Genomic DNA, 17,859 nt, shown 5'->3' with positions numbered 1-17,859 from the left:
TTCCCTCTGCACAGAACCTGCTCATTCCTTACCTTATCAAACCACCTAATTTCCAATATTCGTCTGTAGCACCACATCTCAAGAACTTTAATTCTCATTTGTTCCAGTTTTCCCACAGTCCATGTTTGATTACCATACAATGCTGTACTCCTGAGATACATTCTCAGAAATTCCTTCCTGAAATTAAGGTCTATGTTTGATACTAGTAGATTTCTTTTGGCTACGAATGCCCTTTCTGCCATTGCTAGTCTACTCTCAATGTCCTCCTTGCTCTATCCGTCATTTGTTATTTCACTGCCTAGGTAGCAAAATTCCTTACCTTCATCATTAGATTGTTCATTCCTTTCAGCAGATCATGTAATTCTTCTTCACTTTCACTCAGTATAGGAATGTTATCAGTGAATCTTGTTACTGAAATCGTTTCACCTTGTATTTTAATTCCACTCCTGAACCTTTCTTTTATATTCATCATTGCTTCTTCGATGTACAGATTGAACAGTAGGGACGAAAGACTACATCCTTGTCTTACACCCTTCTTAATCTGAGCACATAATTCTCGGTTGTCCACTACTGTTATTCTCTTTTGGTTCTTGTACATATTGTATATTACCTGCCCCTCCCTATACCTTACCCCTATTTTTCTCAGAATCTGCACCATTTTACATTGACGAATGCTTTTTCCAGGTCAACAAATCCTACTAAAGTGTCTTGATTTTTCTTTAGTCTTGTTTCCATTATTAACCGCATCAGAATTGCCTCTCTCATGCCTTTACCTTTTCTAAAGCCAAACTGATTGTCATCTAGCACATTCTCAATTTTGTTTTCCATTCTTCTGTGTATTATTCTTGTCAGCACCTTGAGTGTATGAGCTGTTGAGCTGACTGTGCAATAATTCTCGAACTTGTCAGTTCTTGCAGCCTTCAGAATTGTGTGGATGATATTTTTCCAAAAGTCAGATGGTATGTCACAATACTCATACATTCTAAAACACACACACACACACACACACACACACACACACACACACACACACACGAATAGTCGTCTTGTTGCCACTTCCCCCCTCCTGCCTTATTTCATCTTAAGTACTCCAAAGCTCTTTTAAATTCTGATTCTAATACTGAATCGCCTACGTCTTCTAAATCGACTGCTGTTTCTTCTTCCGCCACATCAGACAAATTTTCCCCCTCAGAGAGACTTTCAATGTATTATTTCTACTTACCTATTCTCTCCTCTGCATTTAACAGTTGAATTCCTGTTGCACTCTTAATGTTACCACCCTTGCTTTTAATGTCACCAAGGGTTGTTTTGACTCTCCTATATGCTGAGCCTGTCCTGCCGACAATCATTTCTTTTTAGATTTCTTCACATTTTTCATGCAGCCATTTTGTCTTAGCTTCCCTGAACTTCCTATTTATTTCACTCTTAGCGACTTTTATTTCTGTATTCCTGAGTTTCCCGGAACATTTTTGTACTTCCTCCTTTTATCAATAAACCGAAGTGTTTCTTCACAGTTACCTTTTTTGTAGCTATGTTTTTCTTTCCAGTTTCTGTGATGGCCCTTTTTACCGATGTCCATTCCTCTTCAACTGTACTGCCTACTGAGCTATTCTTTATCACTGTATCTATAGCCTTAGAGAACTTCAAGTGTATATCATCATTCCCCAGTACTTCCGTATCCCACTTCTTCATGTATTGATTCTTAGTAACTAATCTCTTAAACTTCAACTTACTCTTCATCACTACTACACTCCTGGAAATGGAAAAAAGAACACATTGACACCGGTGTGTCAGACCCACCATACTTGCTCTGGACACTGCGAGAGGGCTGTACAAGCAATGATCACAAGCACGGCACAGCGGACACACCAGGAACCGCGGTGTTGGCCGTCGAATGGCGCTAGCTGCGCAGCATTTGTGCACCGCCGCCGTCAGTGTCAGCCAGTTTGCCGTGGCATACGGAGCTCCATCGCTGTCTTTAACACTGGTAGCATGCCGTGACAGCGTGGACGTGAACCGTACGTGCAGTTGACGGACTTTGAGCGAGGGCGTATAGTGGGCATGCGGGAGGCCGGGTGGACGTACCGCCGAATTGCTCAACACGTGGGGCATGAGGTCTCCACAGTACATTGATGTTGTCGCCAGTGGTCGGCGGAAGGTGCACGTGCCCGTCGACCTGGGACCGGACCGCAGCGACGCACGGATGCACACCAAGACCGTAGGATCCTACGCAGTGCCGTAGGGGACCGCACCGCCACTTCCCAGCAAATTAGGGACACTGTTGCTCCTGGCGTATCGGCGAGGACCATTCGCAACCGTCTCCATGAAGCTGGGCTACGGTCCCGCACACCGTTAGGCCGTCTTCCGCTCACGCCCCAACATCGTGCAGCCCGCCTCCAGTGGTGTCGCGACAGGCGTGAATGGAGGGACGAATGGAGACGTGTCGTCTTCAGCGATGAGAGTCGCTTCTGCCTTGGTGCCAATGATGGTCGTATGCGTGTTTGGCGCCGTGCAGGTGAGCGCCACAATCAGGACTGCATACGACCGAGGCACACAGGGCCAACACCCGGCATCATGGTGTGGGGAGCCATCTCCTACACTGGCCGTACACCACTGGTGATCGTCGAGGGGTCACTGAATAGTGCACGGTACATCCAAACCGTCATCGAACCCATTGTTCTACCATTCCTAGACCGGCAAGGGAACTTGCTGTTCCAACAGGACAATGCACGTCCGCATGTATCCCGTGCCACCCAACGTGCTCTAGAAGGTGTAAGTCAACTACCCTGGCCAGCAAGATCTCCGGATCTGTCCCCCATTGAGCATGTTTGGGACTGGATGAAGCGTCGTCTCACGCGGTCTGCACGTCCAGCATGAACGCTGGTCCAACTGAGGCGCCAGGTGGAAATGGCATGGCAAGCCGTTCCACAGGACTACATCCAGCATCTCTACAATCGTCTCCATGGGAGAATAGCAGCCTGCATTGCTGCGAAAGGTGGATATACACTGTACTAGTGCCGACATTGTGCATGCTCTGTTGCCTGTGTCTATGTGCCTGTGGTTCTGTCAGTGTGATCACGTGATGTATCTGACCCCAGGAATGTGTCAATAAAGTTTCCCCTTCCTGGGACAATGAATTCACGGTGTTCTTATTTCAATTTCCAGGAGTGTATATTATTGTGATTCGAGTCTGTATCTGCTTCTGAGTATGCCTTACAATCCAGTATCTGATTTCGGCATCTCGGTCTGACCATGATGTAATCTAATTGAAATCTTCCCGTGTCACCCAGCCTTTTCCAAGTATACCTCCTCATCTTGTGATTCTTGAATGGGCTATTCACTTTTAATAGCTGAAATTTATTACAGAACTCAATTAGTTTTTTTCCCCTCTCAATCCCTGTCCCAAGCCCACATTCTCCTGTAACCCTTTTTTCTACTCCTTCCCCTACAACTACTTTCCAATCCCCCAAGACTATTAGATTTTCATCTCCCTTTACATACTGTATTGCCCTTTCAATATCCTCATGTACTTTCTCTATATCTTCATCTTCAGCTTGCAACATCAGCATGTATACCTGAACTATTGTTGTCTGTGTTGGTTTGCTGTCAATTCTGCTAACAACGACCCTATCACTGAACTGCTCACAGTAACACACTGTCTGCCCTCCCTTCATAACAAATCCCACTCCTGTTATACCACTTTCTGCTGCTGTTGATATTACCCTATACTCACCTGACCAGAAATCCTTGTCTTCTTTCCATTTCACTTCACTGACCTCTACTAAATCTAGATTGGTCTAAGGGTTGTGGACGAGAACCCATGGTCTAGGGGTAGCACCTTCGATTAGTAATCAAAACGTCTTCAGTCCCAGGCTCAAATCCTGCCACCACTTAAATTATGATTAATGAACAGCACTGGCGGCTGAAGACTTCTGGCATAAGAGGTCACCCTCATTCTGCCAATGGCCTTGTCGAAGAGGGCGGAGGAGTGGACCGAAATTCAGGGCACACTCTTGTTGTAGGTGAGGGAAACTGCCCCTAAAGGTGGAAGAATCAGCAATGATCAACGGCATGAGGATGCATAAGGCAATGGAAACCACTGCATTAAAGACATGTAATGTGTATCCACAGTACATGCGGCCTGTAACTGAAAAAGTGTCATGACGATCTCTCCGTTGGCAAAAGATTCTGGAATAGTCCCCCATTCAATCTACGGGAGGAGTGTGCCAAGGGGGAGGGAACCATGAGAAAAAGATTGAATAATCAACGAAAGAATAATATTCTACAAGCCGGGTGTGGAATGTCAGAAGCTTGAACTTGATAGGGAAACGACAAAATCTGAAAAGGGAAATGCAAAGGCTCAATCTAGACATGTTTTACTGTGTCTTTCAAAATGAGAAACTCAGTTAAATATTTATTATGATACATAACTAAGTCTGTAGTACCATTTCATATATAGAAGAACAAATTGAATATGGGACTTATTGTTCACTGTAGTCTGGATTCTCTCAACTATCGTCAATCATTTCTGTTATTTCCTTAGACATGTTCTGATCTTTGTAAAGGTGAACTTCCTGGTTGAAAAAAGATTTTTAAGACAGAAAATCTGCATCTTAATTGTGATGTTGACATGATTTTTAAGTCTTTTTTGCTGTACTACTTAAAGTTTATTATACACTGCTGTTATGGACAAGGTAGCAGTATGTAACATATGTTATAATGTTAACAGCCTGCATATTAATAAACGAAACATAACTTACCATATGAACAAAAAGTGTCACGCACTCTGTATTGACTGACAGCAGAGAGCCAAAGTGCAGGATTCACTTCCACTTCTGATGGAGGAATTAGAATTGAGTGATGCCCAGAATAAATACTGCAAGCAAAAATGTCATTTGATGAACAGAAAGCCTGAAAATAGTCTCAAAGCCTGAAAATAGTCTCATAATCTAAAGCACCAGAAATCAAGACACGTAAAAACAGTACACATTATAGCTAAGCAAAACTATGTCTGGAATGATGATGACACTTTTGTAACTACTCAAAGTGGTGCTCACAAGTTGCAATGCCAGCAAGCTTAGTTTTGCTGAACATTCAGCACCACATGCAGACATCAAAGCAGCTAAACCCTATCATTGACTCAGGCTGTGGAAATAGTAAAGAGAGATCCAACAATGATTAACGTATCCATGTAAGTGGTGCAGTTCCCTTGCAGATGAATCTACTTTAGTCTTTCTTTTTGCTGTTTGTTAAAAATAAATTACTTTTTTCATTGTAAACAATACGAACAGAGTGCCTTTGCACATTATTGTTTGTATCCTTTCACAAAGAGCAAAATAATGCTAATTTTAAAGGGTGTTACTGTATGTGGTGATCTGTTTCCCATTTGTTCTGAGTATTTGAATGGATCCTTTCCTTCCATTTGAAATACACTGCACTGTTACCTGCATCACAAGGTACAAATGTCATTTGTGGAACTAGATAGTGTTATTGTGTTAAAAAGTGAGTCCATGTAATAGCGAAAAAAAATTTTACATCAATACTGACATCTTTCTTCAAGAACATGAAAGGGGTAAAGTTGTCAACTGTTACTTCAAAGTGAAATGGGCAAAAAAATTATAAAAATATAGATCTAATATAATTGCTTGCATTGTGTTGCTAGATACTTAATTCCAAGTTCCCTACATAATATGCACAGTTTCTACAAAACGATACAGATTGAGACAGTGTGCAGGCTACATATTCTTCAGTTATCTTTGTAGGTGGCTACACACAGGCTTTTACAGATTATTAATTAGCCATGTCTAATACACTGAGTAAAAATGAACATATTTATAACTTTTTATGTATACTACTGAAAAGCTGCTGTAATACTTTATTTCACTGCTGTAATTTTAACTATTTTGCCACCATCTGACAGACATTAAAGCTCAAAATGTGTCCATAATTGTAAACTAATTGTATCATAAGAAAATTCAGTCAATAAAACAAGTAAAGTAAATGACAGAATTGGCGGCCATCAGTTACCTTCAGTAAAGAGAATGTGCTGTACCCACGATAGACCAATACTGACACACTAATTAGATTTTGGAACTAATATCCCTTCACGGAGAATGAGAGAGGGATGGTGATTATTTAAAAGCAAGAGCTGGTCACTCAGGCACCAGGATAGTGATGCTTATCTGATGTCTATCCCTATTCTTAATAGAGGTGAGTTGTCCTGATGACTGTGTGACCTGTCCTTCCTTTTTAATCTTTTTAACATCCGTAACCCATACTTTTCTCCTCCCCTGAAAAGCGACCATTAGTTCTGACATCTAGGTAGTGTGTCACTTTTATATGTATCAGTAGCACTACACATTTCACCACCTGAATATAAGTACTGGCCAGCAACTGTATCTCAAAACTTATTAACTGTGAAGTAATATAATGTAAACGGATAGATAACAATACCTACTCAGCAATCGGCAGCAGGGGAAGACGCGCGCGCGCCCACACACACACACACACACACACACACACACACACACACACACAAAAAAAAACTGCAGTCTCAGACAACTGAAATAACGCTGCGAGCAGCAGCACCAGTACATGATGGAAGTGGCGACTGGGTAGGGGTAACGAGAATGCTGGGACGGGGAGGGGGAGGGATAGTATGGTAGGGGTGTCGGACAGTGAAGTGCTGTAGTTTAGATGGGGGGTAGGGGAGAGAAATAAAAAGACTGGGTGTGGTGGTGGAATGACAGCTGTGTAGTGCTGGAATGGAAACAGGGAAGGGGCTGGATGGGTGAGGACAGTGAGTAATGAAGGTTGAGGCCAGGAGGGTTACAGGAACATAGGATGTATTGCAGGGAAAGTTCCCACCAACGCAATTCCGAAAAGCTGGTGTTGGCGGGAAGGATCCATATTGCACAGGCTGTGAAGCAGTCATTGAAATGAAGGATATCATGGTTGACAGCCTAACAGGGTGGTCCACTTGTTTCTTGGTCACAGTTTGTCGGTGGCCATTCCTGCGGACAGATAGCTTGTTGGTTGTCATGCCTACATACACTCCTGGAAATGGAAAAAAGAACACATTGACACCGGTGTGTCAGACCCACCATACTTGCTCCGGACACTGCGAGAGGGCTGTACCAGCAATGATCACACGCACGGCACAGCGGACACACCAGGAACCGCGGTGTTGGCCGTCGAATGGCGCTAGCTGCGCAGCATTTATGCACCGCCGCCGTCAGTGTCAGCCAGTTTGGCGTGGCATACGGAGCTCCATCGCAGTCTTTAACACTGGTAGCATGCCGCGACAGCGTGGACGTGAACCGTATGTGCAGTTGACGGACTTGGAGCGAGGGCGTATAGTGGGCATGCGAGAGGCCGGGTGGACGTACCGCCGAATTGCTCAACACGTGGGGCGTGAGGTCTCCACAGTACATCGATGTTGTCGCCAGTGGTCGGCGGAAGGTGCACATGCCCGTCGACCTGGGACCGGACCGCAGCGACGCACGGATGCACGCCAAGACCGTAGGATCCTACGCAGTGCCGTAGGGGACCGCACCGCCACTTCCCAGCAAATTAGGGACACTGTTGCTCCTGGGGTATCGGCGAGGACCATTCGCAACCATCTCCATGGAGCTGGGCTACGGTCCCGCACACCGTTAGGCCGTCTTCCGCTCACGCCCCAACATCGTGCAGCCCGCCTCCAGTGGTGTCGCGACAGGCGAGAATGGAGGGACGAATGGAGACGTGTCGTCTTCAGCGATGAGAGTCGCTTCTGCCTTGGTGCCAATGATGGTCGTATGCGTGTTTGGCGCCGTGCAGGTGAGCGCCACAATCAGGACTGCATACGACTGAGGCACACAGGGCCAACACCCGGCATCATGGTGTGGGGAGCGATCTCCTACACTGGCCGTACACCACTGGTGATCGTCGAGGGGACACTGAATAGTGCACGGTACATCCAAACCGTCATCGAACCCATAGTTCTACCATTCCTAGACCGGCAAGGGAACTTGCTGTTCCAACAGGACAATGCACGTCCGCATGTATCCCGTGCCACCCAACGTGCTCTAGAAGGTGTAAGTCAACTACCCTGGCCAGCAAGATCTCCGGATCTGTCCCCCATTGAGCATGTTTGGGACTGGATGAAGCGTCGTCTCACGTGGTCTGCACGTCCAGCACGAACGCTGGTCCAACTGAGGCGCCAGGTGGAAATTGCATGGCAAGCCGTTCCACAGGACTACATCCAGCATCTCTACGATCGTCTCCATGGGAGAATAGCAGCCTGCATTGCTGCGAAAGGTGGATATACACTGTACTAGTGCCGACATTGTGCATGCTCTGTTGCCTGTGTCTATGTGCCTGTGGTTCTGTCAGTGTGATCATGTGATGTATCTGACCCCAGGAATGTGTCAATAAAGTTTCCCCTTCCTGGGACAATGAATTCACGGTGTTCTTATTTCAATTTCCATGAGTGTAGAATGCAGCTGTTTAGTATGTAAATCACATGACTGGTTGCACAGGTAGTCCTGCCTTTGATGGGATAGGTGATGTTAGTGACTGGACAGGAGTAGGTGGTGATGGGAGGATGTACAGGACATGTCTTGCATCTAGGTCTATTACAGGGGTATAAGTCACGAGGTAAGGGATTGGGAGCAGAGGTTGTGTAAGGATGGAAAAGTATACTGTGTAGGTTCGATGGATGGTGAAATACTACTGTAGGAGGGTGGGAAGGATAGTGAGCAGGACATTTCTCATTTCAGGGCACGATGAGAGATAATCAAAATCCTGGTGGAGAATGTACTCAGTAGCTCCAGTCTTGAGTGGTACTAAGTTACAAGGTGCATGTTCCTCTGTGGCTGGACAGTGGGACTTTGAGAGGTGGTGGGAGACTGGAAAGATAAGGCATGGGAGATTTGTTTTTGTACAAGGTTGGTCAGTGAAGGCTTCAGTGAGACCCTCGGTATATTTCGAGAGGGACTGCTCATTACTGCAGATGTGACGATTATGGGTGGCTATGCTGTATGGAAGGGACTTCTCAGTATGGAATGGGTGGCAGATGTCGAAGTGGAGGTATTGCTGGTGGTTAGTTGGTTTGATATGGATGGAGGTACTGATGTTTCAATCTTTGAGGTGGAGGTCAACATCTAGAAAGGTGGCTTGTTGGGTTGAGTAGGACCATGTGAAGCAAATGGGGGAGAAGTTGTTGAGGTTCTGGAGGAATGTGGATACGGTGTTCTCACATTTGATCCAGACAGCAAAGATGTCATCAATGAATCTGAACCAGCTGAGCGGTTTAGGATTCTGGGTTTTTAGGTGGATTCCTCTAGATGGCCCATGAATATGTTGGCATAGGATGGTGCCATGTGGGTGCCCATAGCTATAACCTGGATTTGTTTGTAGGTAATGCCTTCAAAGGAGAAGTAATTGTGGGTGAGGATATAGTTGATCACGGCAACTAGGAAGGTGTTTGTTGGTCTGGAACCCATAGGGCATTGGGAAAGGTAATGTTCAATAGAAGTAAGGCCATGGGCATTAGGAATGTTATTGTACAGGGAGGTGGCATCAATAGTGACGAGCAGGACACCGTGTGGTAAAGGGACAGAAATTGTGGACAGCTGGTGGAGGAAATAGTTGGTATCTTTTATACATGAGGGTAGGTTCTGGGTAACAGGTTGAAGGTGTTGGTCTATGAGAGCAGAGATTCTCTCAGTGGGGACACAGTAACCAACCACAATGGGGCATCCTGGTGGTTAGTTTTATAGACTTTATTAAGCATCTAGATGGTGACTGGAGAGCCTGCTGGATTATTGGAATGGGGTCACTGTGGCAAGGTTTGTAGGTGGAAGTACGTGACAGCTGGTGGAGTCCTTCTGCCAGGTAATCCTTGCGGTTCAAAACAACAGTGGAGAAGTCTTTTTTCCACAGGTAGGATCACAAGGTCAGGATCAGTTTTTAGATGGTGGACTGTGGTTCTTTCTGTGGATGTAAGTTTAGTTTGCATGTTGAGGGATTTGGGGAATGATGGTGATGCGAGATTCAAGGTTAAGAAATCCTGGAAAGGTAACAGGGGGTGGTTCGGGGGCATTTGCGGAGTCACGGTTGGATGAAGGAGTGAACTGAGTTAGGCAAGGTTCAATCTGGTCTTTGGTTGAGTCTGATTGGTGGGGTTGGTGGTGAAAAAGAGTCTCCACTGTAGGGACTAGGAGAAGGAGAGAAGGTCTTTATCAAATCCTGCATGATTGAATTTGAGAGTGGGGCAAAAGGTGAGGCCTTTGGAAAGGACTGATATTTCTGTGGGGCTAAGGCTTCTGGAGAAAGACTCATGACTGTGTTTCGGTTCTGGATTCTGTGTGGTGGTGGTGGTGGTGGTGGTGGGAGGGAGTTTTTGTAGGTGAGGTAGGTATAGTAGGTCTGTGAGACAGGGTTTGTCAGCTGTGAGGGGACGTGGGGGAGGTTTGGATGTTGTTGTAGAGGTGGTGGACAGTGGGATACTCCAAGGCACGAGTGGGAAGTGAGCAGGATGGAGAGCTTTTTGAAGTGGTGTTGTGCACATTGCTCAAGTTCTGCAGGGCACGAGTTTCAATGTGTTTTACGGGTTCCAGGAATTTGTGATTGCATAGCAGGAGAATTCTGCAGATGGAGAGAAGGTACTGCAAGGAGTTTTGGGCTTGGTTTATATGGTTTTGCAGGACTATGTCAGTGAGGTCTAAAGACTGACAGAATCTGACAGGTGGAGGACATTGTGGAAGGAGGGGTGGCAGCCAGAGATGAGTAATTTGATGGTGAGGCCATTAGAGGGGATTCCATTAGCTAAGCAACAATGAATGAACAGTATGAGGGACAGGGATCTGGCTAAGGATAAGGAAACTTTTCTGTATTGGCACAGATCGTAGGACCAAGGATCCATGATGGTGGAAAAAATGCAAAAAATTAAGTAAGTAATGTAGAATTACATCCAAAAAATTACGCAAAAATACAATCAAATACCTGTGAAAAATCATGAAAAGGATGAGATGTATGCAAAAGAGGGAAAAACAGGGTGATATAAGAGGGAGACGACGATAGCAAACGGCAAAAAACTCACTGAAAGTGGTGAGAAGTCACAAGAATAAAAGTAGAGAATAAAAAAATATATATATATTTTACACCTGTTCGTTTGTCACAGTGAATCTAATGTATTTTACTTTTCTTAATGATGTTTCTGAATTTTATTCTGTCGTTTATTGTGTCTGCTGTTATGTTGAGTTGGTTCAGGTCCTTTTTTATCTCTGCCACCAATTTGTTGTTTCTAGTGGTTACCCAGTCAAAGATCTGTTTGGTCAGTCTGTGTGATGGCATTCTGTACAGGTGTCCATAGAATTGTAGTATGTGTTTTCTAATCTTTTCTGCGATTCTCTCCGTGTGTTTGTATAGTTCCTCTGTAGGTTTCTTGATCCATATTCCATGTTGTTAGTTGCGCCAAATATTTTCCAAAGTATTATCTGTTCTACTCTTTCTACTTGTCTGATATGTGTATGCCCTAGTATTAGTGTGAATGCAAACTGGGATAGAACAAAGGAAGTGTGGGGGGTGGGGATGAGTTCATAGGTTGAGTTTCAAGAACGTGTGGTACCGGAAAGATGCGGGAGTTAACACACAAAAATACAAGAAATGACACAGGGAGAGCGACCAGTTTGAAAGTGTAGGATTAATTATATCGGCAGGAGTAATGTGGAGCATAAGTTGCTGCACCAACAATCAGTCTTGTAGCCATCTGTTGTGCACAGCCGAGACAGTTGATACAGTGTGGCTCATAAGTAGAGCATGCAGTCTGGTTGTAAGGCAACAAGAGAAACACAGGAAGTATGAGAAAGAAGGAAGGACATTGAATATAGTGATGCAAAAGAAAATAGCAACATAGGAAAACAGCACTGGGTTAGGATCGAGGTAACGCAAAAATCAAACAGTGGAAAACCCTGAAAGGAAAGTAACAATTATTAAAGAAGGAAAGTTGCTACTCACCATATAGCAGAGACGCTGAGCGCAGATAGGCACAAGCAAAAGATTCTCACCATTACAGCTTTCGGCCATTAACACCTTTGTCAATGACACACACACACACTCACACACACACACACACACACACACACACACACACACACACACACTCACACAACAAAATAGGATGTGTGTGTGTGGGGGGGGGGGGGGGGGCGTGCGCGCGCGCACTTCTCTGGCACTGCTTCATGAGTATGTTTCCTATCTATCCATTTACATTATATTGTCAATAATTGTAAAATAAGCCAGATACATAGGTAATGTTGTGTAACCAAGTAGGTCAGGCAGTAAAGTAAGAGATGAAATGGCACATAACGAAGAGAATGAAACAGACAGCAACATATACTCGAAGCTGTGTAATTAAATAGGCAAACATTGTAACAATATGAACTAACTGACTTAATGAAGTTGATGCACCTGGAACATAGTACCGATGAATCATGGTAAAATTATTATGAAATATAGTTTCTATCTGAAAATATACGCAACACATCTATTTACAAAATTCATACAGAGTAACCCAATTGAAATTGTTATTCAGCTACGCGTAAAGATCTAGGATTTATGTTAGTATCAAAAACTGAACCCTGTATTTAAAAAGTTATGAACATTTTTCTAAATCAAACATGATTGTGGAGAAGTATTTTATATATTACCGCAATGTTAACTATACTGTTTCAGCATGTTTATTATTCTGGTAAGACTAACAAATTGTAAATCCAAATTTTGTAACTTGTTTTGTACAACCAATTAACTTTCAATTGTAAACTTCAAAATCACTATTTTAAACACTGAACATATTTATATTTCAATTTATAAGGGCCAGAGGCAGCGGCCCTGGAACGGTTAGTACTGCCTCAGATTTTGTAGGGTCAATGTTACTTTATCATTGTGGTGCAAATAAACAAGTTAATAAGTGGATTTTCATTTTGGCCATAATGTTAAAAACTTGTTACACAATGGCTTGATTAAATGATTAAATATGGCTGTGTGTCGTGTGTATGTGGATGGGGATAGGTGGCAGGGGTTTAAAAGTTCACTTTCTCTGAATTCAAGCGAGTTATTACCAATCATAGCAACAAACATTCAGCTACTGTTGTCGTTAATGTTTTGAAGTAAATAACTATTACTACTATAACTATTACTACTACTACTACTACTACTACTACTACTTCTAAGTACAATTGTTCTGAAATAGCTATAGGAAATTTATAATCTAAAAGGTATATGTACAAATCAAACAGTTCAAAACTGAGTGTCTGATCAACTTACCTGCTTAGGCACCACAGAGCAAATCCAAGACCACAGTAAGGATCAAGGCACAACGCAATATGACGAGAAGGATAGAGTTCACAGGCTAGCTTCATTGATCTACAAAGTGATGTCACTGCAGCATGAGACATCTTAATGCCAGCTAGCATGCCCGTTGTTGAAACACTAAATACAGAAATGTGGAATAGGTCCTATTTTAGTTACAAATAAAACCTTGTATTTATAATTCTAAATACAAATTTAATAAAGAATTAAGAACACAAAGCACATTCAAGGTGGAATGACCAGTCAAAAAATGTGAGTTATCAATATACAAGGAGGGCCAATTCATGGTTTTCAAACACAGTAATACAGTAATGCTTTGCAGGGAAAGACAAATTAAACTCTGCAAATATATCTACAATACAATCTAAACTAGGAAGTTAAATAGTAAACATAAGAGGCGGTGAAATGGGCAGTAGTTCATTCACAAACATTAAACAAAAATAAGAAAAAAGAAACAGAAAATAAATTCAGATAGAAACTATGGACTCAGATGAAAGTAGGTTTATAACAGCAATTTTTGAAAGACTAGTTTCAATATGATAGTCCCCAGTAGACAGAAAGCATCAATGTATGAGTGTATGCCTGTAACAAAAAATCAAAACAACGGAGACCAACTAGCATAATCATTATGTATCAATGATTAGGGAGCTGAAAGCCCAGAAACAATGCTCTAGAATAAAATGTACAGAATGTGTGCTTTAATAAAACTACTTTTCATAAAACTGTGTTACATAGACTCCAACACAGACCTTTCCCAAAAAAAAAGGCAAATGATGTGTGTTCTGGTCTCAGTCGATCACATAGTCATAATCTGTCAGGAAAACTTTACACAATACATATTTGTAGCTGTGTGAATTCTACCTACAAGCACCAATATCCACTCACAATAAATGCTCTCAAACAAGACACACTCTTCACTAACATGAAATACTCAGTTTCTCTGAACAACCCTATCTTAGGCTTTTACTTTCCCTACACAGTACTCATTCTCTTTTACTTAAGCTTATTTACTTGTTCATGTGCTTTCTAACTTCTTAATAACAACAATTCATACTTTATTAACTAAGATATGTTAAAGTAGGATGTTCTGAATTTAATAACATTCTTTTGATAGTTCCTCATGATTTAATACTTGGTTTTTAAAACACAAATTAATAAAAATTTCTATAGCTGATGTTGAGGAAGTATTTACTTAAATGAGTTTGCAACAAGACACATGAAAAATTTTGAACATTGTTCAACAAGATAAAGTGCAACAAAGATATGGTTTAACATATTGTCATCACCACCACCACCACGATCACCAACAACAGTACCGAGCGAGGCGGCGCAGTGGTTAGCACACTGGACTCGCATTCGGGAGGACGACGGTTCAATCCCGTCTCCAGCCATCCTGATTTAGGTTTTCCGTGATTTCCCTAAATCGTTTCAGGCAAATGCCGGGATGGTTCCTTTCAAAGGGCACGGCCGATTTCCTTCCCAATCCTTCCCTAACCCGAGCTTGCGCTCCGTCTCTAATGACCTCGTTGTCGACGGGACGTTAAACAACACTAACCTAACCTAACCAACAACAGTACACCCATTTATGGCTACTAAAATTATTGTAATATAAAATTTTAACTGAATTCATTATGAAATATTTAGCGCATGTTGTTCATACAGAATTTGTTAAGAAAAATCTATATCCAAAAGTAAAGAAAGCAAGAACTTCTCTGTTAAATGAGCACACAGCCAGCCATCAATAATAAACAATGAAGAATGCAGAAATGAAAACAATGAACAACCAAGAGAGATTCAAAAACAGTGCCACCTATTGTTAAGGTGAAGAAACAATTTTCTTCAAATTTTAACATGCGTTGCACCTAAAGGTATCCTGTCACTGTACAAGAAAGCATTCACAGGTGAGTAACTGCTGGAGTTTCACATCACAGTGTGGAATTTCACATCCCACTAAAATGCACAGCCTGACTGGAGGAATCTGCCAAGTTGTACTTTTGCTTTGTGGAGAGGAACGCGGCTAATGAGATGCAACATTGGTTTCATGACATGAACAGATCTTTGAAGATACCATATTGGATTAAGTTATATGGAATTGAACCCCATACCTGGTAGTTTTTAGGACTCCGTAGCTCAGTTGGTAACAAAGGACCCTTATAGGATCACTTGATTGTCCATCCGTCTGTACGACTGATAAGAACCCTTTTTCTCAGGAATGGATGGAGATATGAAGTTGAAATTTATGTCAAATACTGAAGTCTACTGTCACTCGGTGGTGTAAAAAAATTTAAGCTTCTAAGTCAATGCAAGGTACAGCCATTCATGGCACATATTTTGATACTTGAAAACTCACTCACTAAAACTATAGATAAACTATCTATCTGTAATTAAGTTTGTACAGAATCCTTCGAGAACGAGCCCTACTCACACTTGTCTGGTTTTTTATATTATAGTATAATAACAGTAGTTAAAGGCTACTCATATCTGATGCTTTCCGTATTATAACTTGTGTGCTGTGAATGATAGTGGTGCACTGATGATTTAACATGAGTGGAACTTTTTCGTAATATTGCTATAGTTAAATATCAAATAATTACAACCATGGTTATAGCCTTTAGCAATCTGTGTACATTGTACGTACACTTTAAGTTAGACACTGCTGACATGCTGGAATTGTAGCATAATTGATAGTCATGAACCACAAAGGTAAATTACGGGTCTGGCTACCTGTGCACTCTTTTTTTTATGTTTTCTAAGAGATTCTGGGAGTTTATTATTAATTTATACAAATATGAACTGAAATACTTGGTGTTATTTATATTACTATACAAAGATAAGTTGTCAATGTTGTTCCCAAAAATTTCAAAACGTTCTTGAATGATTTATTTCAAATTTTTTATGATACTCTAATAAAAATTCAGATGGACATGGGCTATACATGTTTTTTAAACAACAATTTGCAGGTTTTCTACTTATTCGATTGCAAGAAATAAAATGCTGTGCTCCATTGTACTATACTGTGAAAATGTGTGATTTCATTAACTTTCTCACAGTCAGTTTTAACTGCTATAGCGGAGCATATAAAACATTAGACAAATGGTTTCTCTCAAATATATTCTCCCCCTTTACATATAATTTTAACCAAAATTGTATACACAACAATCTTCTATTTTGTTTTCTTCCTCACAGCCAGTTTTAACAGAAAATAGGAAAGCTGTATTTATGACTCTTTTGTGTATGTTTAGAAAACTACTACAAAATCTGAAATGTCAAAAATGCTGTAATCCTACCTGTCGGCAGATTAAAATTATGTGAAATACTGACATTGAAGCTATGATCTTCACAGATCCAGGAACTGGAGAGACCCCTCTCTATCAAATAAATGATACCAACTATTATATGCATTCATTTCAAGTGACTTCAACTCAATGTTTCATTTGCAATAACAATAAACAAGGCTCAAGGTCAGAGGGAGGGTGGAAGAGGAGATGGACAGAGGGGTGGGAAGGAAATGAATGAAGGAGGGTTGGGGGAGGGGGGGGGGGCAGGAGGAGATCAGAACGTACTGTATTTACTCGAATCTAAGCCGCACCTGAAAAATGAGACTCGAAATCAAGGAAAAAAATTTTCCCGAATCTAATCCGCACCTAAATTTTGAGACTCGAAATTCAAGGGGAGAGAAAAGTTTTAGGCCGCACCTCCAAATCGAAACAAAGTTGGGCCATTGTAATATGAGAGACAATTTAGGTCAAATGAATGATGATACAGCTACAGTAGTTTGGTTCGAGTCGTAATCTTTGCAGTTAAGCTTTACCAGGTAGCCATTGCTATGCGTCAGGTGCTCCAACTGTGTTTATATGGGTACCCTTCCTTTTTCACGTGCTTTATCTGGTTTAAATTGATTGCTTATTTTTCTTTGATCTGATAACTGCCGTTCTCTTTGTTATAGGTGTTTACGTCACTCTAAGCTGAAAATGCATTATTGTACTGCGTCATGCATGGTTTGTCGCATTCTGATGAGTGTTTACTGCCTGTCGCTGCTCACAGCATGACTTGCTTTTGTGCGCGCTACCACCACTTACAATTTTAAAAAAAAAGAGGAATCGTCTCATTAGTGAAACAATGACAAGAGACTGCTATTTGTTGTTACTTTCACAGCTGCTTTCTTTGATAATGATCAACAAGAACCAAATAATAGGCTGCGTATGATAGAAGATGTTTTGAACGAGAGTTTAGTAAAAATTTTTCTTCGTTTGAAAATCTTTGCAGATGCCTCTTTAGTACATTACATTCTGCACAGAAATTAGAGTCATCTTAAATTTAAAAATCTAGTCAATTGCCGTGCTTCATTTCTGACTGTATCACTATTAGGCATAAGAGTAATACGAATATAAACACGACATGATATGTATATTCTTCCGCGTTTGCTGTTGTCTTACTCTAGTTTCATAGTTTATTAGGCAGACAGGATTTAAATGAGATAGCAGCAAACACGAAACAATTCATGGC

The 17,859-nt window shown here is 41.8% G+C and overlaps 1 protein-coding gene across 5 annotated transcripts in view; it reads right to left on the bottom strand.

Annotated features, from left to right (window-relative positions):
• LOC126466217 (disco-interacting protein 2) overlaps positions 1 to 17,859 on the bottom strand; it is a 648,438-nt gene that overhangs the window by 35,111 nt on the left and 595,468 nt on the right. For all 5 annotated transcript variants that reach the window (XM_050096368.1, XM_050096366.1, XM_050096367.1 and 2 more), the window contains 2 exons: positions 13,309 to 13,473; positions 4,761 to 4,876 (listed from right to left, as the gene is read on the bottom strand). In XM_050096368.1, coding sequence (XP_049952325.1) covers positions 4,761 to 4,876; positions 13,309 to 13,473 — 281 coding nt within the window. The remainder of the gene's footprint in view (positions 1 to 4,760; positions 4,877 to 13,308; positions 13,474 to 17,859) is intronic.

This window comes from Schistocerca serialis, chromosome 1 (genome assembly GCF_023864345.2).
Source record: "Schistocerca serialis cubense isolate TAMUIC-IGC-003099 chromosome 1, iqSchSeri2.2, whole genome shotgun sequence".
In the NCBI taxonomy this organism is placed as follows: Eukaryota; Metazoa; Arthropoda; class Insecta; order Orthoptera; family Acrididae; genus Schistocerca; species Schistocerca serialis.
The sequence above is the reverse complement of the archived record's forward strand: the minus strand, read 5'-3'. Positions and strand labels throughout refer to the sequence as shown.